This window comes from Hyperolius riggenbachi, chromosome 4, assembly GCF_040937935.1.
Source record: "Hyperolius riggenbachi isolate aHypRig1 chromosome 4, aHypRig1.pri, whole genome shotgun sequence".
In the NCBI taxonomy this organism is placed as follows: domain Eukaryota; kingdom Metazoa; phylum Chordata; class Amphibia; order Anura; family Hyperoliidae; genus Hyperolius; species Hyperolius riggenbachi.
Window position 1 is genome coordinate 457882737 of NC_090649.1, and position 26595 is coordinate 457909331.

The window sequence follows — 26595 nt, forward strand, 5'->3', positions numbered from 1 at the left end:
GAAAATACAGTGACTGACAGTTGAGATAACAAGCTTCAGAAGACAGAACTGTCTGCCACTTTGAAAGTCGTGGAGCTCAATGGCTCTTTTGCATAGATAACAACTGGAGTTTCTTAACTCTTCCTGTACTGGAAACAATATAAGACTTATGTCTCTGCTCCTAATGTTTTATTTCTTAGCTCTACTGCATATACAAATCATTATATCATATTTTTTTCCCCTCTTCAGTGTCTCTTTAACCTATTGAGGACCACAGTACTAAACCCCCCTAAAGACCAGGCCACTTTTTGTTAATTGGGCAACTGCAGCTTTAAAGAGACTCTGTAACAAAATGTTGAGCCTTATTTCTTCTATGCTATAAGTTCCTTTACCTGTTCTAATGTGCTTTGTCTTACTGCAACCTTTTCTAGTTGCACTGTCTCTGTAATAAATCTTATCTCCTTTCCTCTGTCATGTCTGTCGGCTGAGGCTGGAATGTGTGGAATGTGCAGCACTGCTTGTCATTGGCAGAAGCTTTACACACCCCCTCCAAGCTCTGCATGAGTCACACAGTAAGCTAGTTCTCAGCCTATGATACTGTGGTTAGAAGCCAGTCTTTTGTTTGTAAACACTGCCTAAAACTGTTAATTACAAGCCAGGATTGCAGCAGGGAGTGGCAGAAACAGCACAAAGAGGCACAGGAGAACATAAGGAATAGAATGGTATGCTTTTTATTGTAAGAATATTAGAGTACAGATTCTCTTTAAGGTCAAGCTTCAGGGCCGCACAACACAGCACAAAAGTGACCCCCCCCCCATTTTCCCCACACCAACAGAGCTCTCTGTTGGTGGGGTCTGATCTCCACCCTAGAGTTGTTTTTTTTTTTTTCTTTATTAAATATTTATCTCTTTATTTTTATATTTTTTTTTTTACTATTTATTGATTTACTTATTTTCCCAAACCCCTCCCTTCCCCCAGTCAGCCAATAATGGCGATCGGCTGTCTTAGGCTTCTGCCTATGAGAGCCGATCGCTCTCTAGTGTGCCAAGGGGACAGCCGTGTCACACGCCCGTCTAACAGTCTTCCTAACGGCAAACGTTAGCGAAGCTCCGCCTCCCAAGCAGGAGATGCACACGCAACCTGCCCACGATCTCCTGCAGTAGCCCGTCCCCAGGACTTGACGCCAATTGGCGTTAGGCGATCCTGGGGCTGCCGCCGCGGTCGCGCCCGTCGGCGTGACACAGTCGTTAGGTAGTTAAGCAGCAAATGAGATAGGAACCCCATACCTGAGATTTTTCGGACTCCCCTTTAAGGCTGCTGCATGGCACCAGGTTTAGAGTAGGCGCATCCTGTCCTCCAGTCTTCTGGGACTCGATGCATCGCTGCCTTTGCCTGATGATTCCTGATTTAGATAAGGATTCCGTTGGGATTCTGAAAAACAAATATCGCACATCAGCAGACATAGAGGGCATAGGAGCAGAACGTCAGTCTTTTTATCTGTAAGGACAGCTACGCTTTCCTCAGCACCCTCCACCTCCCCCACCCACACACACTCTCCTCGCCCGGTGCCCCGCTGTGACTATTTCTTCAACTAATTAAAAGATATAAGGGAACCTGAGGTGAGAGGAATACGGAGGCTGCCATCTTTATTCCCTGATAAACAACACCGGTTGCCTGGCTGTCATGCTGGGCTTTTGGCTTTAATTGTGTTTGAGTCACACAACTGCAACAAGTATGCAGCCAGTGGAGTCATAGCATCTGATCTGCATGCTCATATAGTATTGGGGGCGGAGCATCAGCACAGAAGGCAACTGGCATTGTTTATTAGAGAAGGAACATGGCAGCCTCCACAGATTTCTGGAGAGGCCACAAAGGCCAGGCATTGGGTGGCAGCAGGCTGAGGGGCGGCTGGACATGGAAGAGGGATTGCTGCCTGTTCAGCATCTTTTCAGTTGGAGACCTTAAAGAGAAACCTGAACTGAAAATATAAAGTCAAAATAAACATACACAGGTCATACTTACCTCCAGTGTAGTCTACTCATCAATCTCTTTCTCCTCTCCTGCCTCCTGTTTGTCCAATGTGATCAATGGAATTCTCTGTCCTCCATTTTAAAAATGGCCATTACCCCCTAACAGCTTCCTGGTCAGCACACTGTTAAACTGTAATATCACCCACTTGAGCCATAGGGAAACATGGACATTACCTTGCACATTCAGTTGTAACTGACAGCTGCTGATAAATAACTAACAGCAACTGGTATATTTCAGTTCTGACAAAATCTTGTCAGAACTGGAAGGGATCACTGTAAGAAGAAAATGGTGAGCCTCTGAGAGGAACTGATGGTGAGGTTAGTATGTAATATTCATTTGCAGCTACGTCGTGTGTTTATTTTAAATAATTTTACTCGCTTCAGGTTCCCTTTAAACAAGACTCACTAATACCGCTGCTTCCTATAGTGTAGTGCATTCTAGTGGCTGCAGCTGAAGCACTTTGGGCCTGATTCACAAAGCGGTGCTAACAGTTAGCACACTAGTGAAAAGCCCTTTATCACGCCTAAAATCTGTTTAGGCATGATAAGTTTAGGTGAGATAAGTTTAGGTGTGATAAGTTTAGGCATGATAAGTTTAGGTGTGATAAGTTTAGGCTTGATAAGTTTAAGTACCAACTGCGTTAGCACCGCAGTGCACAGCTGATCAAAAGTTTTGCGCTAGCAAAGTCTGGTGCACTTCGCATAGAGTTTAATGGCGCTGCTTTGCGTGCGGGACTTTGTGCGCTATCTACACTTATCTAAACTTATCACGCCTAAACTTATCACACCTAAACTTATCACACCTAAACTTATCACGCCTAAACTGGCAGTCCACCAAGAGAAGCGCACTATATAATGTTCTGTGTCATGTCTTTAAAACCGCCAGTGCAGAGCCCTCAGTACCCAAATCCAATGTCCTCGTCTATGGCAGTAATAAGCTTATCAGTACCGCCCTTCAGTCTGACGGCCGCTGTATACAGAAAGCGTTGTGTGATCTCCGACTCTCACCTCCATCCTCTATAAACGCATTACTGATTTTCCTGTTTACAGTTACAAGTGCGTGGCATAAATGTTTAATGCGGGCCTGCATTCCGCGGGATATTAGCAGCAGAGATATTTCTGGCGTTATAAAACAATGGCGGGGTGTACACTAAGCCGCTTTCACAAGCCCTTTCTGCAGATAGAAAATTATATGGAGGCAATCAAACGGCAACGAGCTAGAACTGCGCCCATTTTAAAAATGTTTACAGCAGCGGGAGATCGCACCATTATGCGCGCTGTATTTTTAATGAAAATGTCTCTAACCGTATATTCCAAATGATCTTTTGCTTAAAGTACATCTTGCCCTAGGTAAAAATAATACAAGAAAAAAGGTTTTTAAATAAAACAGCAGACTAGATACAGAGAAGTCCAGATGAAGCTTATGTCTTGCACTTGCGGATTTTTCCTGCTTCCATCACAGCACCTGAACTGAGGGAGGGTATAAAAAGGTCACCTTAGAATAGGGGTTTCAAACTCAAATACAAAGTGGGCTTCCCTCCTCTATACAGTTCCCTGGTGTCTTGTGGCCCCCTTCCTCCACCATACAGTTCCCTGGTGTATAGTGGCCCCCCTCCCTCCACCACACAGTTCCCTAGTGTCTACTAGTGCCCCCCTCCCCCGCCTCTTTCCCCTATAAAGTTTTCTAGTGCTTAGTGACTCTTCCTCTCCAATACAGTTCCCTAGTGTTTACTGGCCTACTATTTTCCCTATACAGGTGCCTGGTGTCTAGTGCCCCCCCTCGCCTGTATAGTTCCCTGGTGTCTAGTGGTGCTTCCTCCCTCCCATATACAGTTCCCTGGTGTCTAGTGGTGCTCCTTCCCTCCCCATACAGTTCCCTGGTGTCTAGTGGTCCGCCCTCCCTCCCCCATACAGTTCCCTGGTGTCTAGTGGTCCTCCCTCCTTTATACAGTTTCCTGGTGTCTAGAGGCCCACTCCCTCCCCTATACAGATTCCTGGTGTCCAGTGGTCCTCCTTCCCCTATACAGTTCCCTGGTGAATTTTGACTGATCCAACTCTAAGCTTCACACAATGTACAATAAGCCAGAATTAATAGCATCTAACTGGTAATTATTTGCACCTTATTGGCTATCCCTACTGCTGATCTTACAGCAATGCAGTTTTCTGTAGTGCAGTGGGGTGTGGCTTCCTCCTCTCCCAGGTGCCTGTCTTTTACGGCAGAGCTATGCCCACTGCACCTCTGCTACCTCCAGTGGAGCAGAGTATCCCCCAGACATAGTTACGCTCCTGCTGCCTGTGTGCTCCAGACCTAAAGGTCCCCCCGTCCTGCCGCAATGGACAAAACCATTGCATTGCAATACAAATACCATGATAGTCGCATGGGGCTTTCGCATTGATTGTGGTGCGATGTGCCGAGTTCTGCCAGGATTACCCAGTGGAGGCACTTGCCTTTACAGGGTAATGTGCACATTTACAGTGCCAGTGAGGCATATTTTCATGCAACTGCATGCCTCACTGGATGGTCGCATTGCACAGTTAACACGCAATGTGACCTTTTTGAAACCTTGTGGTGCGACTGAAGAATAATCCCCTCGCAACGTACTCTTGAGGCAGGGGAGAGCGCCGCAGGACAATTGCACCGCCCCATTTGTCCTTGCACATTACCCTGCAGCACTGTAATATGCATTAAGCGAAAGGAGGGATCCGCACACAGATTTCAGTAAGCAATAGAGCACATTTATTGTCCCTTCATACACAAAGAGTACACCGACAATCGTTTCGTGGCCTATCTGGTCACCTTTGTCAAGGCTAGGACAGACAACCAAACATTGTATGTTTGTCTGCCCTAGCCTTGACAAAGGGGACCGAATAGGCCCTGAAATGATCGTCGGTGTGCGGTCAGATGTCTTTACGTGTATGATGGGACAATACATGTGCTCTATTCCTTACTGATATCTGTTTGCAGATCGCTCCTTTTGTATTGTGGATTACCTAAGCCATAGGGATTCTGCACCAGCTACCCCTCTTTAACCTCCCTGGCGGTCAATTAAAACCGCCAGGGGGCAGCGCAGCAGTTTTTTTAATTTAATTTTTTTTTGTTTAAATCATGTAGCTAGCCTAGCGCTAGCTACATGACAGCCGCTGAGCAGCGGCATGCCCCCACCCCCTCCAATCGCCTCCGGCGATCAGGGCCGTCAGGAAATTCCGTTCTGAACAGGATTTCCATTAGGGCTTCCCTGGTTGCCCTAGCGACGGGCACAATGACGTCACCGACGTCATAGGGAGTCCCGATCCACCCCTCAGTGCTGCCTGGCACTGATTGCGCAGGGGTTTGGGGGAGGGGACACCCTCTAACGTGACGAGCGGCGGCGTATCGGTGGGGGCTTACCGCCAGGAAGGTTAAAGGTGTGCAATCTTTTCTATAAGGGTTATATGCATAACTCCGCCCCGAACAGTAACGTACACTTTGCTGGACAGGAAGTGCATGACCATTTTTCAGCCAATTGGCGACTGCGTGCTGCACCTTTACAGCAACCTTCAGAATCTAAATAGATTGTGTGGAAGGAGTACCTATATTTAAGCTGCTGGGAGATTTGGGCGCAGGGTGAAGCCAAAAAAAGGCTCACCTTTCTCCTGCAAAAGTCCCGGCAGCGTTAAATACTATTCCCCCTCCAGGCTGTCATTGACTTTATCATAAGGCACTGTAGGCTTGTGCCTACAGGCGCCTTATGTAGGAGAGGCGACTCCCCTCCCCAAATGTCCCCCTACCTATTGGGGGTGGGGGGGGGTGGGGCACATCTACTACCTAGAACAATGGGGTTACCAAATACTGGGTAAAATCTGGCTACCTAGTCCGGGGAGGAGGAAAGCCTTCCTAATAAGTGGCTTAGGCCTGAGTTGAGGAGCAGAGTTTAGGGTGCCATAACGTCTGTGCCTACAGGATACTGAGTTGTACATCTGGTGCTGGCTGCCAGCTACGGCTGGTGGCCAAATTGCACTGTTTTTAAAGTAATTTGGGCTCCCTCTTTTGACAGCGCCCAAATTATTGTCTGAGCGCAGCTTTAGCTATAATTCCTATTTCGGCCTATGGCGGCGCTGACTGTGTCAAAATCTCTGGTGCTGTTTTCCTTTGCTTTGTCGCTGTCTGCTAACGGCTTAGTAGTAAACCTGCCCTGGGGTAGATCGTCCTCTGATGGGGGCAATATCCTTTCTTCCAGAACACTTTGGAAACACGATGCTGATTGTCGCCAGCCTCTCCCTGTTTCCAGGCCGCCGACATACGCTGCTCGCTGTGCCGGCTGCAAGCGGCCTTGTTGAATAATGCAACAGGTTTAATAAAGCCGGGTGCATCCAGGAATATTATTTTACAGGTCACTGAACTGGCGCCATTAATGACTCCTGAAGACGAAGCGCTGCACGCCAGCGGTGTAGACAATGAACTGTTATTAATGGGGGGAAGCAATCCATTTCCATCCTGTGCTAAATGTACACGGCAAACACTATTTATTGAAACACCTGAAGCATGAAAACTCCAGCACATAATTGGCAATAGTAATTGCTGCAGCCGCTGCATCCGTCCAGCCCGCGCCTTCACTTACACATCCCCGACTGCCAGCGCAACTTAAAGAGAAACTTCAGCCTAAACAAACATACTGTCATTAAGTTACATTAGTTATGGTAATTAAAACAGACAGGTAACAGAATCTCTTACCCACACTGTTTTAAAAGAACAGGCAAATGTTTGATTTCATGATGGCAGCCATCTTTTTGGTTAAAAGGAGGTGACAGGGTGCATGAGACACAGTTCCAACTATCCTGTGTCCTGATCACCCCACCCAGTTGCTAGACAACGTGAATAACATAGGAAATCCCATCATGCTCTGCACAGCATCAGGGGAAAAAAACCCAGGCTTTTTTTCTTTGATGGGTGGAGCTTAGCTAAAAATGCAGCTAAAAATGATGCTTTAGTAAGAAAAACAAAGTTCTGATGCTGTGAAACTGCTAAAGAAACACCAAGCCTTTTCAGTTCTGCTGAGTAGATTTTAAGTCCGGAGGTTCACTTTAAAGCATGACTCTGCCTATAACAATATTGCCTGTAGCAATGGTACAATGGTACGTAAATCATTTTCATAATTGAATGCTTGAGTCTTTCAAGGTGTAGAAAGAATGATTGATCGACACTGGATGCTTTCCAGCAAACCTTATGGGGGGTAGGTGGTCACATACTATGCCTCTGGATATAGAACCAAACTTTAGTCAAAAAAAAAAAAAAAGGATATCCTGGGCTGGCACCAGCAAGTTTGCAAAGCGTTCCACCGATTTATTTCATCCCCATATCATACAGACACATGCAGATAAACAATGGCCTAACAGTCGTTTCGCAAGTTCAACTTGCTTCCTCAGACCAGGAAACGGCTGTTAGGCCATTGTATATCTGCATGTGTCTGTATGATATGGGGATGGAATAAATTGGCAGAAGGCTTTGCAAACTTGCTGGTGCCAGGACCAGAGTTGCTCAAATCCGAACTCAGGAGATACACGGATCTTACCTGTCTGACGTCTTCTTAGCTCCGTCCCTGGCGCCTCCCACGATGTGGTCCACGCGCATCACGTGACTCCAAACACTTCCTCCTTCAACCCGGAAGGAGGAAGTGTTTGGAGTCACGTGACCGGCAGCGTAGAACACAACGTGGGAGGCGCTAGGGACGGAGCTAAAAAGACATCAGACAGATAAGATTGACCACCCGCAGCTTTGCTGGGAGATATCCGAATAAAACTATCCGGGTATCTCCTGAATTTGGATTTGAGCAACTCTGGCCAGGACATCCTTTTTTTCTTTTGCTTATTGAATGCTTGAGTACAGCAAGCATGAAATGGCTATAATGTTCTAATTCAGACCGCAACTGGAGTTCAACTTCTACTAGCAGATCTTTCTGAGGAAGCAGCGGCACAATCCACTCGGAGGACAATGAGGTACCTGAATGACTACAGGGACTGGGAAATGAAGCAGGTAATTTTGGCACTAAAGCTGGGCGGCGCTGTAGCAGGTCATACTATAGTGCAAGGGTGATTCGTGGTTCTGGCCTGATGCTGAATTACTTCTCCCTCTGAATTGGTATGGCCCAGAGGGAATAATATTTAAGGCCACCATGAATTTGAGTGGCAGCAGGGTGAGCGGTCATTCGGTAAGTAAGTAAAAGTGACTTTTTTTGGTCCAATTTAGGTGTGCTTGAAAGGACCACTATCGCAAAAAGATGTAAATTTAAATTACATGTAAACATACGTTTCTTCCAGAGTAAAATGTACTATAAATTACTTTTCTCCTATGTTGCTGTCACCTACAGTAGGTAGTAGAAATCTGACAGAACCGACAGGTTTTGGAGTAGCCCATCTCCTCATGGGGGATTCTCAGCATGGCCTTTATTCTTTATAAAGACATGCCCTGAAAAGGTTTTAAACAAATATGCTGGCCAGCCTCCCTGCTCGCTGCACACTTTTTGGGCAGTTGGATGGAGCATCTGCCATTCAGCTAAGTGCTTTTGAAAATAAAGAAAACCCTGAGAACCCCCCATTAGGAGATGAGCTGGTCCAAAACCAATCGGTTCTGTCAAAATTCTGTCAGATTTCTACTACCTACTGTAAGAGACAGCAAAATAGGAGAAACGTACTTTATAGCTTATTTTACCATGGGAGAAATGTACTTCTTATTTGTATATGTTTACAAGTACTGTACTTTAAATTTTATGATTTTTGCGGTAGTGGTCCTTTAAATAACTAAATTGCTATCAAACAACAGTACAATTATGTAAAAAAACAAAACAAAAAAACAAAGCAAAACAAAAAAACGAGAAAGAACAATTAATAGAGGGATCTTCCTATCTAAGATTGCTCTGGACCCTCTCCTGCTGCTTCAGGACGGTTTCAGACTATAAACCGGCATTAGCGATGCAGTGCTGCAACGTCGTGCCTGTGTTTGTTTAAAAATCTACGCATCTACAGGGGGGGGGGGGGCTTATATGCAAGTCAATCAAAGTGGGTACCTCGGCTTATACGCGGGTCGGCTTATCTATCAGGTATATTTTGTACTGGCTTCAGAACTTTGAGAAAACAAACATTGCGTAAATCTGCACCAGCCAGCACTACAGATGTCGCCACCTGTGATCAATTTCAGAATGTAAATCGGGGGAAGATAGATTTTACAATGGGCAAACACTGACTAAATAATTTATAAATTAATATTGTAAAGAAATAAGCAATTGTATCCATTATGTTATTTTCACTACAGTTTCTCTTTAAGTTCTATATAAATATATACAGTATACTAAATAAAACTAATATATACCAGACATTTCTTGTAAGCCACCTTCAGTAATTCTGAACTAACTGAGCACACTGTCTAAAACTGTTGCTCAAGCCCTCCAATGTCTTCCCCCACTGTGTCTCACTGACAGGTCCTCTTTAAGCTCAGACATTAGCATGGCATATACAAGATTTGTAGCCGGTCCTCAGCAGTTGCTCATCAGCGGAAAGCACCAAGCTCTGACCTCTTCCTGACAACAAAAAATCGATGTGAATGTAATGAGAGGGACTTACTGGAGTTCTGGGTAAACATTCTCCAAATACCACTTAAATGGTCGGCATTTCAAGCTTCTCCGGAGTGACAGTCTCTTCTGAATGCTGCAGGAAAAGAGAGAAAGGGAGGCAGAGAGAGGACAGGGCCCAGAGAGAAAGATAGGGAAGGGGAGAGAAGAGACAGAAATAAGAGAAAGGAGTACAAAGAGGGGAGAGGAGGAACAGAAAGAGGGGATAAGGAAGGGGAGGGGTCACAAGGGGAGGGGGAAAGGGGAAAATAAGGAGGAGAGAGGCAGAGAGGGGAGAAAAGAATGGAGAACATGGAGGGAAGGGGCATAGAGGGGAGATAAGAAGGGAGAACATGTAGGGGAGGGGAAGAGAAAAGAAGAGAGAACATAGAGAGGAGGGGCAGAGATGGGAGAAAAGTGAGAACATGGAGAGGAGGGGCATAGAGGGGAGATAAGAAGGGAGAATATGGAGGGGAGGGGCAGAGAGGGGAGAAAATAAGGAAGAATATGGAGGGGAGGGGCAGAGGGGAGAAAAGAAGGGAGAATATGGAGGGGAGGGGCATAGAGGGGAGATAAGAAGGGAGAATATGGAGGGGAGGGGCAGAGAGGGGAGAAAATAAGGAAGAATATGGAGGGGAGGGGCAGAGGGGAGAAAAGAAGGGAGAATATGGAGGGGAGGGGCAAAAAGAGGGAAGAAAAGAAGTGAGAACATAAAGGGAAGGGTCAGAAGAGATGAGGGGTGGTGATCGGGATAGCAAAAAGACAATAAGGGGAAAGAGTACAAGAGAGAGAGAGAATTATGGAAGGGGAAACAATGAGAGAGTGGGGAAAGAGAGAGAGTGAGGAGAGAGTGGAGGGAGAGCAGGAGAGACAGAGGGGATAGAGTAGTGAGAGAACATGGAGAGAGCAGAGAGATAGCGAAGAGAGAGTAGAGAGAGATTTGGGAGGGAACGGAAGGAGTGGAGAGATAGTGGGAGATAATGGAGAGAGAGCAAAAGAGAGAATTATTCAGTGTGACCAGGAGACAATTACAGACATTGCGTTACAAACAGATGTTCCGCTACACAACTACAAAAACTCTCCTCTTATACGGGGGCAGCAACGCGTATATCTCAGAACCTAAGAAACTAGTAGATAAACTCCTGCGAGTACAAAGCCCCCTTTGACTGGCCCAGAGGTCCCCGTCATTGCTAAGAAAAGGCTGTCATTAAATATTTGTTTGGGGCAGTAAAGGAAGACATCCTTTAAGTCACACTGTCTTACCATGAGTGATATTCACCATTAGCCCTGCCAGGATTCCGAGATCTCATTGCCATAAACGTGACGGAGAGCCCGGCCCGGGTGCCAAGGTGAAATGAAGTTTGTTTGTGGATTGTTATCTCGTTAATTGACTTGTGATGAAAAATACAGCCTGCTATTTAGCATTACATGTCCTCGCAAGACAACTTAATTGGCTGAAATGCATAATAATGTTACCGCAGTGACTCTGCGCGAAACGTGACGGCGTCTCCCCGGAGGATGCAAATAGCGGATGCTGAATAATTTATTTATTGCCTGTACGGGTTTTAATTAAAAATACTCAAACTGTTAAAATTCAGAGAGAGAGGGGGGGAGGCGGTTGCGCTGGTGCACGGGAGCGAGAACGAATACATCTGCTGTTTTATTACAAATTCATTTCACTCAATTAAGTGGCATATAAAACAGATACCAATCATACATCTTTTTTTTCCTTAGCGAATATAAAAACATTCGCTGGAATTCAGCCACATCTGTGCCGAGCAATTTATTGGTTCCTTTTTCAGCACTGCCACTCATTGTGAATGGCATTAAATTGTTTCTTTTTTATTAAAATGTTTTGGCTTTAAAAAAAAAAAAAACAAAGGAAAAAAAAAACAGTGTTTAGTGCAGTAAGCTTAGGTCCTTCTCACCAAAATTTGGGGAAAGGTTCAGCCAACACTTGCTTCAATAGAGTTATCTCGTTTGAGATAAGTGCACTGCTTGTGATCTTAGTTGACAGAACTCCTTGTGCTGCAAATTCTTGGAATGCTTTGATCTCTCTCTACTAGCAGAAACTATAGAAACTCTGCTATTGTCTCACACTGCCCCCTAGTGACAAGTGGCCATAAATAAACATTACAGCAGTACTAATTAGAAGCAAGGAAATGTAACAAATACAAAAAATGTGCTAAAAAAACTGGCACTTGCACGCCTCTAAATAAATTGTCTGCTAAATGGCTAGACAGCCTTCAAGTACCCTCAAAGTCCTATGCAACACTAGTACCCTTAAAACTGTACATAGCACAGGTACCTTCAATATTGTATGTAAAAGGGAGAACAGACTCTACTGAATTATTTTGGGGTTACAGCCACAGGGGAACTAAATTGTATGATTCATGGGCCTTCTCATCAATAAACTACTAGATCAGCCATTTATTAAAGATCCTACGAGCCCTTCTTAAAGGGAACCAGAGGCCCCAGAAAAAAGATTCTATACATACCTGGGGCTTCCTCCAGCCCCATACGCACGGATCGCTCCCACGCCGCCGTCCTCCGCTTCCTGTATCCAGCGGTACCGGGTCCCGTAGTTTCGGCCAGTCGGCGGCAGCACGCAGCCAATTGTCCGCATCACAGGGGCTCCCGGCATACCCGTGCAGCCGCACGCGTAAGGGTATGGAGGGAGCCCCTGCTCATGCGGACAATTGGCCGCGTCCGCCGGAAGTGATGGGACCCGGTACCGGCCGATCCAGGAAGCGGAGGACGGAGGCGTGGGAGCGATCCGTGCGTATGGGGCTGGAGGAAGCCCCAGGTATGTATAGAATCTTTTTTCTGGGCCCTCTGGTTCCCTTTAAAGGACAACTGTAATGAGAGGGATATGGAGGTTGCCATATTTATTTCCTTTTAAAGCGGACCCAAACCAAACATTTTTTTAATTCAAAATATTTAGTTGCACCACTCTGACACATACATAGATAAATAAACACTCCTTCAAGCCTATGAGCATTTCAGTGCATGCTTTTCACCCTTCTCGTTTCATAACTAGGGTTATACAGGTGGCAGCCATTAGCAATTCCTCCTTTGCTGGACACCACCTACTCCACCAGTTTGCCGGATTATTTCCCGGCAATATGAAAGAAAGGGATGGGTTTCTCCAATAAATGTAAAATATTTTATATTTGTCATCAGGCAGCTGAAAAAAGGCTGCTATTTATTTTTATTTCTTAATATTTGTATTTTTAATTTGGGTCCACTTTAAGCATTACTAGTTGCCTGGCTAGTCTGCTGATCCTCTGCCTCTAATACCTTTAGCTGAACAACTGAGCGTAATGGTGGTGGCAGCACGATCACAGCGTACATAGCCAGGCTATAGAAAACAATGTCCTGGCAGAGTTGGGCAAAGGCATATATCCTGAACTGCTTGAACTCACTCATAATTTGTCTTTGTAAAACAGAAGGTATTAGCGATTATTCAGCTTTAAGTGAGTATCTGATGTTACCCACAATGCACCGCTAGTGAATATGCAAATTATCTCTTTAAGCACCTGAATCCAGGCTTACATCCAGAACTGCTGATGTATAGCAGGCCTATAGCTTATAAATTTTACAAAGCGACATCAACCCCACATGTGATGCAGACAGCCTGCTTTGGACTGTTGGGCCTGTTTGCCTGTTGGGTTGATGTGGCTGTGTAACATTATAAGCTGGAGGCTTGCTATACACCAGCAGTTCTGGATGTAAGCCTGGGGCATAAAGAGCATAGCTCCCAACCGTCCCTCTTTTGGAGGGACAGTCCCTCTTTGGGAACCCTATCCCTCTGTCCATCTTTCTTCCTCATTTGTCCTTCTTTCAGGACTGATGTACAGATTTATGTAAATATATGTATTTTTCCACAAAAAATGAGTTTAATGTGACTCTAAACTTTGTTTCCATCCTTTAATTTGATATATGGCTTATTTTCAAACGTTAATATGAAGAAAAATAAACCAGGATAGAAAGAACAAGCGTGGTTTGAATTAGAAATCAACATATTTTTCTTATGAAACCTTTATAGTATTCGAGACGAGGGGTGTGTTGGGGGTGCGGTTAGGGGTATGGCAGGGGCATGGCTTAAAGGATACCCGAACTGACATGCGACATGATGAGATAGACATGTGTATGTACAGTGCCTAGCACACAAATAACTATCTGTGTTCTTTTTTTTCTTTCTCTGACTGAAAGAGTTAAATATCAGGTATGTAAGTGGCTGACTCAGTCCTGACTCAGACAGGAAGTGACTACAGTGTGACCCTCACTGATAAGAAATTCCAACTATACAACACTTTCCTAGCAGAAAATGGCTTCTGAGAGCAAGAAAGAGGTAAAAAAAGGGAATTTCTTATCAGTGAGGGTCACACTGTAGTCACTTCCTGTCTGAGTCAGAACTGAGTCAGCCACTTACATACCTGATATTTAACTCTTTCAGGCAGAGAAAGAAAAAAAGGAACAGAGCTAGGCACTGTACATACCCATGTCTATCTCATCATGTCACTTCGTGTATCCTTTAAGTGTCCTTCTTTCTGATCTCAAAAAGTTGGGAGGTATGAAAGAGATCATTTGTATATTCAGGAGTGATGCATAGTAGGAAACCACAGTTCAACACTTAAAGAGAGTCTGAAGCGAAAATAATTCTTGCTTTTTACCTGCTATTTAGTTTAAGAAGTATGAGGAGAGGTGAAACGCTGCATTCCCACGGCAAAACGAGGGCTTTATACCCCCCAAATCCCCGGGAGAAAATCCAGGGAGTGCTTCCTGAAAGAGGCAGAGCTTTGCCTCTACTGGAGTCAATATGCGCTGGTCGGCGTCTCTCCCCGCCCCTCTCAGTCTTCTTTCACTGAGAGGGGCGGGGAGAAGCGGAGAGCCGTGCGCAGATTGACTTCATTAGAGGCAGAGCTACAGCACTAAGCTCTGCCTCCCCGGGCAGCAAAATCCACAACTTTGAAAGTCGTGGATGTTTGCCCCGGGATTTGGGGGGTATAAAGCCCTCATTTTGCTGCGGGGATGCGGCGTTTCACCTCTCCTCATACTGCTTAAACTAAATAGCAGGTAAAAAGCAAGCATTATTTTCGCTTCAGACTCTCTTTAAAGCTGAATTGTCGCAAGTAACTTCTGTTTTAAGAAAGAATTACACTGAGCGTTGCTTTTAAGTAGGAGGGCTTTTCGGTCTCCTTCAGTTCCTTATACTTTCCTAGTGGTTCTGGGTCACCCCGAGCTGCTTTGCTATTCAGTTAAACTCACTGAATGACACTCTACAGAACAGAAAATGCTGTTTTTAAAAGAAATTGTAAGCAAGGAAAAATGGTTTTCAAGGATCATCTGCCACAAGCGATATAACACGACACCAGCCTTCTACAGATTCTGAACTTCTCCTTTAAAACTGTCAAGGACATGTGAAGTTAATGACAGGGCAATTTTCTTCTAAATCTACAAAAGGATATTGACTCTTCCTTCCTGAAGTGTCTTTCAGCGGCTCCACAAGACGGAGAGGGGTATTTATCACGTCTCGGTAAATGTGTGTAATGCTGCAGATTGCCTCATTGATCATACGTAGAGAAAGGCGACATGCCTTCAATAGATCTGAATAATTTATCAAAGCCCCGTTACCTGCTGTCATGGCCGCCTCCATCCGGTACGGGAGTGAGGCTGGAAATAAAGCCAGATCTCTACCCTTCCGCTGCCAGGAAAATATGAGGTCAATAATCGCTGCAGCAGCTTCTGGTGCGCGTGTAAAATATACATACCTGCTGCTAGACTTAATGAACTCGCAGCCGACACGGGGTGAGCGAGACTCAATAAGACTATATTTAGTTCTGGAGTAAATGGGATTTTGTAAATCAGGGGCAGGAAGATGGGCAGTATTACCCTTCTCTTTAGGAACAAATACTAAAATTGCGGCTCATAGTTGTACTAAAACCAAAATTAAAGACAGGTGCTAGAGCGGCATGGGCAACTTCCAAACACAAATCATTAAAGCGGGATTGTCACCATAAAAATAAAATGTCAACAGCAACTGGTCTGAGTGTATTAAGTGATAAAGATGCTAATCCTGCATTCAAAACTTTTTCTGCTGTTATGGTTTGGAGTTATCACATACCTTAGGAGCACTGGCCCTTTAATTGACATTACCATCGGCTGGCAAAACAGGGGGGGGGGTCTTTTTTATCTATAATATATTCCTCCTCTTCCCTTTATTTCCCCCTCCTTCTAATGACATAATAGTGCACTTCCTAGTATAGAGCTCAGTGGGAGAGTCTGAAGACTCTAGGAGGAGGGCGGATAACGAATACACAATTAGCAAGAGGAGAAAAAAAGAGTGAGGGAGGAAATGACGTCAGGATTAGCTTCATTCAAAGGTAACCAAGATGGAAACTGTCTAAAATAGTATTCTCTGCTTTTCCTTTATAAAATTCACAGGAATCATAACGTGGACAGTGCAATACATATGTTATGTAAGTAGAACTAGTATTTATCTACTTATATATATGTGTTTTTTATTTCTAGGTTTGCATGGGTGTCACTTGTTCTTTAAAGAAGAACTTAAAAGAGAACCTGAGGAGAGAAGCGTCTCAGGTTCCATAATTCCCTGGGGCTTCCTTAAGCCCCCTTGAGGGTGCTCGTCCCTCGCCGTCTCCCCCTGGCACCTGTCACCGGCAATAGTGCGCGAAAGCCTGGGCGAGTCACGATTCGTCAGACATGGCCAAGCGCGTTCCCATGTCGTGCTCCCCTCCCTGGGAGTGTTTTGTGCCTGTGCAGTAGTACTGTGCAAACTCAGAACGCTCTCAGCCAAGGGAGCACAACGGGGCCCTGTCTGGGCATGTGCAACAAAGCGCAACTCTGCCAGGCTTTTGGGCACTATTGCGGGTGACAGGAGCCACCCGGGGAGACGGCGAGGGATGAGCGGCCTCTCCCTTAAGTATGGTACCTGATACGCTTCTCATCTCAGGTACACTTTAACCCAGGATTGGACTTCATCCCGTCAGCAGCCAATGTTTTTTTATTGTGTGCATATAACACTGCATGGACTAGGACTTAAAAGAGCATCTGTATAAATAAAAAATGCCCCTGGGGTACTCACCTCGGGAGGAGGAAGCCTCTGGGTCCGATCGAGGCTTCCCCTGTCCTCCTCCGTCCCACGCTGGTCTTGCTGCAGCCCACTGAACAGCGGGCATGTAAATATTTACCCTACCAGCTCCAGCGCAGGCGCAGTAGCAACTCTCCGCTCGGAAATAGGTGGAAATACCTGATACCAGTCAGGTCCGCTCTACCGTGCAGGCACAGGTCTCCTGCGCCTGGGCAGTAGAGCAAATCCGACTGAGATCGGCTATTTTTGCCTATTTCCGAGCCAAGAGCTGAACAGCGCCCCCGCTGGAACAGGGAAAGGTAAATGTTGCACAGCCTAACTAATTGTCGGCTGTGCATTCCGTGGGCTGCAGCGAGACCGCCGTGGGATGGGGGAAGCCTCGATAGGATCCAGAAACTTCCCCCTCCCAAGGTAAGTACCCTCCAGTTTGTTTTACAGAGTTTCTTTAAGCTGCCTATAAAATGAAACGCTAATAATTGCAATATTGTGCAGAAGTCCATTTATTTCAGTAATTCATCTTAAAAAGGTGAAACTAATAGATGAAATAGGAACCCTTTGCAGGTGTTTTGGACTAATTAGTTGGTTAGAGTCTGACACTTTGAGCCGAGAATATTGAACCTTTTTACAACATTCTAATGGTCTGAGATTTTAATTTTGGAGTTGTCATAAGCTGTAAGCCATAATCATCAAAATTATAACAAAAAAGAGCTTGAAATATCTCGCTATGCATGTAACGAGTCTATTGCATATATTAGTTTCACCATTTAAATTGAATAAGGCCTCTTTTCCATGGACTGTTAGGCAGTCTCTCAAACTCTCACAAATGCTAACTGCTGCCTGGTAACTGCTTGTTGCTGCCTGATAACTGCTCACTGCTGCCTAGTAACTGCTTGCTGAGCACACAGCTCAACAGTCCGTGGAAAAGAGGCCTTACTGAAATAAATGGACTTTTGCACCAAACTCTAATTTTTCGAGTTTCACCTGTACATACTAATAATATGGTAGGACATTAGACTATAACTATGGTAGGATTGGATTGTGAGCTTCTCAGAGGACAGCCAGTGACACATGACTATTTAATCTGTTAAGTACTGCAGAAGATGTCAGTGCTATATAAATACATAATAATATAGTAGGACATTAGACTATGACTATGTCAGAGATTAGATTGTGAGCTTCTTTGAGGATGGTCAGTGACTTGACTATGTACTCTGTAAAGTGCTGCAGAAGATGCACAGTGGAACCTTGGCTTGCAAGTGCTGCAGGTGAAATATCACTCCAGGTTGGAATGGAGTAAAGAGTTACTTACACTCATAAAAGAATGATTTGGACATAGAGAAGTATTTGAGCAGCACCATGACTGCCCCCTCAGCAGGGAAGAATGATGGCATCTGAGTTTTGCCATCACAAATTGTAATGAAGTATTTAAGCTCCGCTCGGCTTAGGGAAGTTTAATGAACACACTCCATTAAATCTGATGTAGCGATCAGCTGTAAGTGGGTGACAACCTGGCTGCGTTGCAACATTCCAAATACTTTTAGCAGCGATGTAATTCACAGATAATTGGCCTCTCCATCTAATTTATGAATATGGGCTTTCAGTTTTTATTCTATTACCTGGGAGCAATTTGCACAATTAAATCATATAATGTGGTAAATGGGAGCTGTTTGTCTTCTTTCCTGCACCACCGCTCTAAGAGACGCAGGCCAATGGCGGCGAGCGGGTAACAGGCAGCAGTGCATTGTGGGATAGGGGATGGGCAGGTAGAATAACAATGTAAGACTAAGTGTAATTTAAAGAGAAACTGAACTTTATCCCAATCAGTAGCTGATACCCCCTTTTTCATGAGAAATCTATTCCTTTTCACAAACAGACCATCAGGGGGCGCTGTATGGCTGATATTGTGGTGAAACCCCTTCCACAAGAAATTCTGAGTACGTACTCTTGGCAGTTTCCTGTCTGTGAACCTTGCTGCATTGTGGGAAATAGCTGTTTACAGCTGTTTCCAACTGCCCAAAAAAGCGTGCAGCAGCTACATCACCTGCCAACAGTAAAAATGGCACCATGTAATAAATGTAAGAATGTAAATTAGGGATTTAAAAGATTTTACAATGGGCAAACACTGACTAAATCATTTATACATAATTATTGTAAAAATTAAGCATTTTTTTATTACATTATTTTCACTGGCATTCCTCTTTAAAGTGTAACTGTCGGGCGTAAAATCAAAAATAAATTATTTGTATCTGGTAAACAAGTTATATCACTATTACTATTCTTGTTGATAAATTATCATTCCCCAGTTTTCCTGACTCTTATTTGGCATGTTGCCGCACAAAGGAAGCTGCAGGGAATGCTGGGTTGTCCTTTTTTACTTCCCTACTTTCCCTTCAGACTTAACTAATGCAGCCTGATTGTCTGACGCCTATTTCCTCCTGTTTTCCCCTCCCACACCTTTGTTTCTCTCTGATTGGCCAATATTTCTCATGCTGAGACAATGCACTTTCTATTGCAGAGTTGGGTGGGAGTGTCTGAAGACTGGGAGGAGGGCGGGCAATGCATACACAATCAGGCAGAGGAGAATAGGGGAGGAAATTACATCAGGATTGGCTTCAAGATAGACACAGTTGAAATGGAGAATCCTAAAGGGGCCCATACACCTGACGATTTTCCCGCCGATATACAGCAGATTCGATCACTGTGATCGAATCTGCTGTGAAATCGTCGCGCACACACGCTGACAAAACGATTGATTTCCGTCCGAAATCAATCGTTCCCATTGATTCCCGTCCATGCAGAAGATTTTGCTCGATCGCCGGTGGGTCGGGAGTGCATCGATAGCGGCGTTCGAATGCACGACGACCAACACTAGCGGCTATACATTACCTTATACACTTGTCCCCACTGTCACTTCTCCGTGCTTGGCTCCTCCAGCTTCACTGAACTTCCTGTCCCGGCAGGACGTTTAAACAGTAGAGCGCCCTCTACTGTTAGTTAGTGCAGGCAGGAGGTCGGGAGCGGCCCAGGGGGCTATTGAGCGGCGAGGACCTGGTGGAATGGCACGGAGGGCGCGGACGGCGTCCTCCGTGCCTACAAAAGTGATCCAGGTGTTTAACTTTTTGGGACATTTGGCCTCGGAAGTCCTTTAAAGGGACTCCGAGCAGTAACTACAATCAAAATCTGAACTTACCTGGGGCTTTCTCCAGCCTACCGTAGGTCGGGAGGTTCCTCGGCGTCCTTCTGGTTCTTCTCCCAGGCCCTGCACAGAAATGGCTCCCGGCGACACTGGGCCCGAGGGTCAGGCTCCTTCTTCCGCAAAGATGACGTCAGTCGTCACCAGGCCGGCCGCCCCGCGTCATCACGGCAGCCGGCGCGGTGACGAAAGATGTCATCTTCGCGGAAAAAGGAGCCCGACCCTCGGGCCCAGTGTCGATGGGAGCCATTTCTGAGCAGGGCCTGGGAGAAGAGCCAGGCTGGAGAAAGCCCCAGGTAAGGTCAGATTTTGATTGGAGTTACTACTCGGAGTCCCTTTAAACTTGTGGTCCGTTTAGTGGAACATGCCAAATAAATCTGTTGGAACAGAGCAATGTGAACAGAACCTATTGATTGACATAAGATCCATTCACCTCTGTGAGGCCTCTTTTCCACGGACTGTTTATAGGCAGTGAAAAGCCTCTCAAACTCTCACAACTGCTCACTGCTACCTGGTAACTGCTTGCTATCGCCTCTTTTCCACGGACAGTTGAACAGTGTGCTCAGCAAGGAGTTGTCAGGCAGCAGTGAGCAGTTACCAGGCAGCAGTGAGTAGTTACCAGGCAGCAGCAAGCAGTTGTGAGCGTTTGAGAGGCATTTCACTGACTAGAAAATGCCCGTGAAAAAGAGGCCTTAGTGACAAGACAATATACAGTAATTTGTATAGCGCTGCGGAAATGTATTTATTGCAAAAAGAACAGCTGCCAAGCGCAAAACTTTGCACATTTCTAATTTATGAATATCTCCTGTTGCCTGCATGAAATAATGACGGGCTGAAGTATTATTGAAACTAGAATTGTGCAGCATAAATATACATTTGATTTTTATATAAAGAATGTCATTTCACTTTAACCAAGGCTCAGAAATCTCAGTCTTCCTCTCAGAGCAGAAGCGTGCGTCTGTGCGGATACCTACTCTCCATAAGGTCTTCCCTGGGCGGCGGGGCGTGCTGCATAGTAATGGTTCTTGTATTCATCCATCCATACCTCGGCTGTACGCTTGGTGTTTCTGAGGGGCGACAGGAAAAAGCAGCGAGATATCAGTAATGTTTGCTGTCTGTGTCCAGAGCATCAGTGCGGAGCGCAAACAGCCCTGAATGCAAAATTAGGCCCACAGCCAGAAGAAAAGACTTTTACCAACTTTTCCCGACATGTGACAGACAGTCCTTAAAGGCACATGCACCTCATATACTCCATTTGGCCATACAGCTGGTGTTCTGCCTTCAGATCAACTATCGTATATATACCATAGACAGGGCCGGGCCGAGGCATAGGCTGGAGAGGCTCCAGCCTCAGGGCGCAGTGTAGGAGGGGGCGCAAAATTCATTCAGTTGTCATTTCTAATTGTGTATGAAGCAGAAAGAAATAAGAAAATGGGATACATAGCAGTCACTGCAAGCCAGATAACTAGATATTAAGGTGTTGGGGAGGTTGTGGGCCCTGTGGCCCTCTTAGTCTAATAGCAATCAGTGTGTGACGGCTGGGGTTGGAGGGATGGAGGGGCGCACTTTGGTGTCTCAGCCTTGGGTGCTGGAGGACCTTGTCCCTGCTGTGACCATAGATCCCTCTCTGATTGAATCTGATCAGAGAGGGATCTATTGCCTGCTCACACACTTCAGACAGATTTCCAATAGATGTCTTTATGAAATCTATGGGAAATCGTCTAGCACTGCCGCCGCTTGCCGCACCCCCCCCCCCCCCTTTGTGTTTTTTCTTGCACGTGTGCAGTATGAATCCGCTCATCTTTGTAAGTACTTGGGGCTGCAAGAGGAAGAGGAATTCGGCAAAGCAGGTCAAGGAATTTCACTGGGGCCAGCCGAGCGCTGGAACAACGGGACAGAATGAGCACTAGGGAGACTCTGTGGGATGCAGAGCCTTCCCTACCCATAGGTGAGTATCGTACGCTTTTTTTTTTTTTTTTTTTGCTTTTATAATGTAATATAAGCAATGTATTCAGCTCAGATTCATGTTATTTTATTTTTGGCCTATTTCATTAGACCTTAATAGCACCAGAAAATAGGTTCAACCATACAGTTCATCCTTTGTGGAAATATAGCTTCCCCAAACCCAGGGGCCTACCTAGGGCATTTGACACCCAGTGCTGGGTATTATAAGACCCCCCCCCAAAAAAAAAAAATGGCAAGGAGCGAGTGCGGCATACTAAGCCTGCCATGGCAGGTAATGCCAGGTATAGTTGCCCCAGTATATGTGATAAAGTTGCCCCAGTATAGGTAGCTAGTATAGTTGCCCCCAGTATAGGTAGTATAGTTGTCTGGAGTATAGTTGCCCCCAGTGTAGCTAATATAGTTGCCCCCAGTATAGGTAGTATAGTTGTCTGGAGTATAGTTGCCTCCAGTGTAGCTAGTATAGTTGCCCCAGTATAGCTAGTATAGTTGCCCCCAGTGAAAGTAGTATAGTTGCCCCCAGTGAAGGTAGTATAGTTGCCCCAAGTGTAACTAGTATAGTTGCCCGAGGAGGGGGAAGCAGTGCAAGAAGGAGGGGCAGCTCTATGCGGCAGCAAGCAGGCGTGGCGGGCGAAGAATTACTCACCTGACTTCTGCGTTCCGAACGCCAGAGCGCAGCCTTACCGTCGCCGCAGGTCTCCGCCTTCAATGCCGCCCACTGTGTGTTCCGCTAATCAGGAAGCACAGTGGGCGGCATTGAAGGCGGAGACCTGTGGCAACGGTGACGCTGTTCTCCAGCGCTTGGAACGCAGAAGTCAGGAGAGTTATTCTCTGCCCGCTGCGCCTGCTTGCCGCCAGCATAGAGGGGGAGAGAGCAGAGAAGGAGGTGACCCAGGTGAGGAAGGTGGGGGGTTCTGGCCCTTCTCCCCGCCGCTGTCCCTGCTGCCCCTCTTTTTTGCGCAGCTTCTACTGCTGCTCATGGCTACTATAGGGGGCATTTTTGACACCCCCTCACTATCAGTCACCCGGTGCGCCACGCCCTCTGGCACCCAGTGGTAGGAACGCCCATGCCCAGACCCCAAGCTGCTGGCGCTATATAAATCCAAAACAATAATAATAATTAGAAAAAAAATGTTAGGTCAAAAGGAAGTTTTACAGAAAATGTATCTTGAGTGGATTTATCTTTGCTGATCAATGAAAAGATATTACAAAGCTAAGTTACATGGAAAACAAAAATAACAAAAAGTTCCATGCAGCAAGGCCCATCCCGTACTTTTTATAAGAAAAACAATTGTTGCGGCCCAGTCTACTTACAGATGAGTTGGGTAAGTGCGATTACTGCTGCAACCAACTGTCCGTGGGGGGAGTATGCACACAGGAATGGCGGGGGGCCTCGGGGGCTATTGTTACGCCTGTGAGCTAAACTAATAAGAAAAAGACTTAAGAGTGGAGGCACCCAAAATGTAGGAGAGGTATGGTTGGCTTACCTCTACTGAAAGTCTCAAAGTAGTCAAAATGACTTGATATTCTTTAGAAAGTTTATTGTACACAGTAGGTTTTCTATAATGCGTTTTGCAGGTTTTCCAGCTTCCTCTCTGGCTTTTTTTTTTTGTGGTTGCTATTTGACCTGAGGAAGCAGGAAAAACCACAAAACAAATTGCTGAAATCCTTTTTGAACGTTTTCATTAATTTTGGGCGCCTCCACCCTGAAAGGATACCCGAGGTGACATGTGACATGATGAGATAGACATGTGTATGTACAGTGCTTAGCACACAAATAACTAGGCTGTGTTCCTTTTTTTCTTTCGCTGCCTGAAAGAGTTAAATATCAGGTATGCAAGTGGCTGACTCAGTTCTGACTTAGACAGGAAGTGACTACAGTGTGACCCTCACTGATAAGAAATTCCAACTATAAATCACTTTCTTAGCAGAAAATGGCTTCTGAGAGCAGGCAAGAGATAAAAAGGATCAATAGTTCATAGATTTTAGCTCTGGCATACTTCAATGAATGTGTCCTTGAGTAAAAACAATAAAACATTTAAAACTTAAAAAGTAGATTAAAATATAAAATGAAACTGTAGAATATCTTAAAAAGTCGTTTTTATGAGAAGGAATATAGATACAATCGTTTATTTCATTAGTTTATTTTCACCTCGGGTGTCCTTGAAGTCTTATCGCAGCACTTCTGTTGGTGGGCTGTATTTTTTTTATTGGATAGATCTAAAAGTAGAGTGACCTTCTGGCAGCCCTGCCATACCCAAACAGCCTTATTGGTGGTTGCAGAACTGTTGCAACCTGAAATGTGTGAGTGATAATCTTTATTTTACATAATTTTCATGTTTTATCAATCAACACGATTGGCTCCTGTTTTTTTGTTTCCCTAGCGTGTTTTCGGTCCATGGATCTCATTGGCCCACGCCTCTCAAACACCGGTGAGACAGGCACATGTGTATTCAGTTTCCTGTCTCATCGACAAACTTTTTATTGTATTTTTAGAGCAAGGTGAACTCTCAAGTTTCCGGACTTATTTACTAACAGAGTAAAGTAAACAAAAGGATATTTTATGAGATGTCACAGTCCTCCACCTCACCTCTCACTTTAGTCACCCAGGAGCTCTCGCGGTCACGTATCTGAGGACCTGTCAGAATTCTGTGGCATCTGTCTGGCAGTGGTTGCCAACAGAGCCTCACCTACACAGACAGGAAACTCGGTGTGAGATGGAGAAGTCAGAATGTAAATGAGTAGAGCTTCATTAAGCATGCACCCGCGGTTCCCTCTCTCGGAAATTAATTATGGCAGAATGTGGGAAGATGGCAGAAGACTTGCTCCGCCATGCCACTGACAACACCTGCCACACTCTCAGTTTCTGCATTAATAATATGGGCTGCTTTCCCGCTGTACCTCGGCAGGTGGGCCCCAGAGCAGAGTCACGCCTGCTGCTCAATAAGGACGATCCCAAGAAAACGGATCATCTCATATTCTCACCTATTTCTCCTGGTAATAGGTTACTGGTTGGAGTTGCAGACAGGGCTGTCGTAGTTGAACTGACAGATGTGTTCAGAGCCCGTCCCTAACCAATAACAGATTTTGCCTCAAACCATTACAGATTTTGCCTCAAAAATGTGATACCAGGCCTGAAAAGTCTCCAACTTTTTAATGAGTGCAGATTTGGTTCCCCTCTGCAGGATCTCCAGCCTTCTCTATTATAGTCTCTGGCTCTTGCTGCTCTCCTCCGAGATTTTGAGGCAGCTGTCCCTCTAGTCCCACCTCTTTGTCCAATAGCAAAGGGCACGTTTGTGTGTTCAGTGTTTGGACAGCTCCTGTTTTGATGTTTGTTTGTTTTTTAATCACATGACCAAAAGCAGAGGTGTACTTTATTTCAGACTGTAGTTAAGGCAGCTGCCTGGATTTCATCATCCTTTTGGGGTGGTGTACAGACTGAATCTCTCAGATAAGACTGCAGTCTATAGCACACACAGTTTATGATGAAGGAAGTGCCTTGGCTCCTGACCAGATATTTTAAACGTGATTTATTTCACATCAGCCAATCACTGAGCCAGATGTGTCAAACTCCATGACGTAAGGCCGCCCTTGCCGCTTTCGTTGCTCCCGGAGATCTCGCCGCTGTCTCCCCGCCGCAGCTCACTGGCCCTGCCATCTCTATAACAGCAGAGCCCTGTGAGTGGGTCAGGAGCCCATTTCATTGTCTATCAACGTAAGGAACTCCCATTGGCTTACATTAATAGGCAGGGTCAGGAGCCAATGAAAGCGGCTCCTGACCGGCTCACAGTAACTCTGCCATCATAGAGACGGCTGAGTGGGTGGCTGAGGTTCCCGGCGTGTGACGTGGACGGCAATTGCGGCGGGTATGTGCGGCAATTTGTCGTTATTCCCCTTCAGGACCAGCGGTCTCTGGTCCTTAAGGGGGCAGAGACCCCTGGAACTTAAGCGGTTAAGATCTAACATTTATTGTACAGTCTCAAAGTGACATAACTATAGTGACCGTGGGGATTGGTAAAGGGGGGCCAAGCTAGAGGATATGCCCCCCCCCCTTCTGCAGAGTGGTGCAGTGAAGCAGATCAATATTTGCCTGCTCCAGCATGAAGTCAGTCACACACTCTACACTACATACTGTACCTCTTGTTCTTGGGCATGTCACGTGATCAGGAGTTGGAGGTGTGCCAGCATAGAGCGTGCAGCTGCCAGGGAGGACAGAAGTATGCAGCAGTGCTGAGGCAGGTAAATATTGCACTGTTCTGCTGCTTTACTCTACAGTGTGGGGACAGGGTGCCGGGGAGGAAAGGTGTGTAGAGGTGTGTGTTTTACTAGCCGTATGGGGAGTTTGGTTTCAAAAAGGCTACCCCATGCTAGTTTCGCAGGGGGTCCTGCAAGCTATCGCTGTGCCCTCCCTCAAACAGACAACCAGAAACACTGTCACTGGTGTTCTCCTTGGGATGGGAAGTCACTGTACTGTCCTTTTATTGCATACAGTGAAGTACCCTTGAAGCTCTCGAGGGCCACATAAAATGGTGAGCAGGGCCGGATTTCTGAAAAGGTCACAAAGGCCCAGGCCTTGGGGGGCTGCAGCCCAAGGGGGCACCTGGACATGAAAGAGGGGTTGCTACATATGACAGAGGGTCTGAAAATAAAAGATGAGTCTGCATATGAAAGAGGAGGCTGAAAACAGGGAGCAACACATGAAAAGGGGAAACTGATGCCCAATGAGCTGCACATGAA

The 26595-nt window shown here is 45.7% G+C and overlaps 1 protein-coding gene across 2 annotated transcripts in view; it reads right to left on the reverse strand.

Moving 5' to 3' along the window:
- Window positions 1–26595, reverse strand: part of GALNT14 (polypeptide N-acetylgalactosaminyltransferase 14) — a 518272-nt gene that overhangs the window by 17470 nt on the left and 474207 nt on the right. For both annotated transcript variants that reach the window (XM_068232789.1, XM_068232790.1), the window contains 3 exons: window positions 20871–20963; window positions 9603–9686; window positions 1266–1410 (listed from right to left, as the gene is read on the reverse strand). In XM_068232789.1, the coding sequence (XP_068088890.1) occupies window positions 1266–1410; window positions 9603–9686; window positions 20871–20963 (322 nt within the window). The remainder of the gene's footprint in view (window positions 1–1265; window positions 1411–9602; window positions 9687–20870; window positions 20964–26595) is intronic.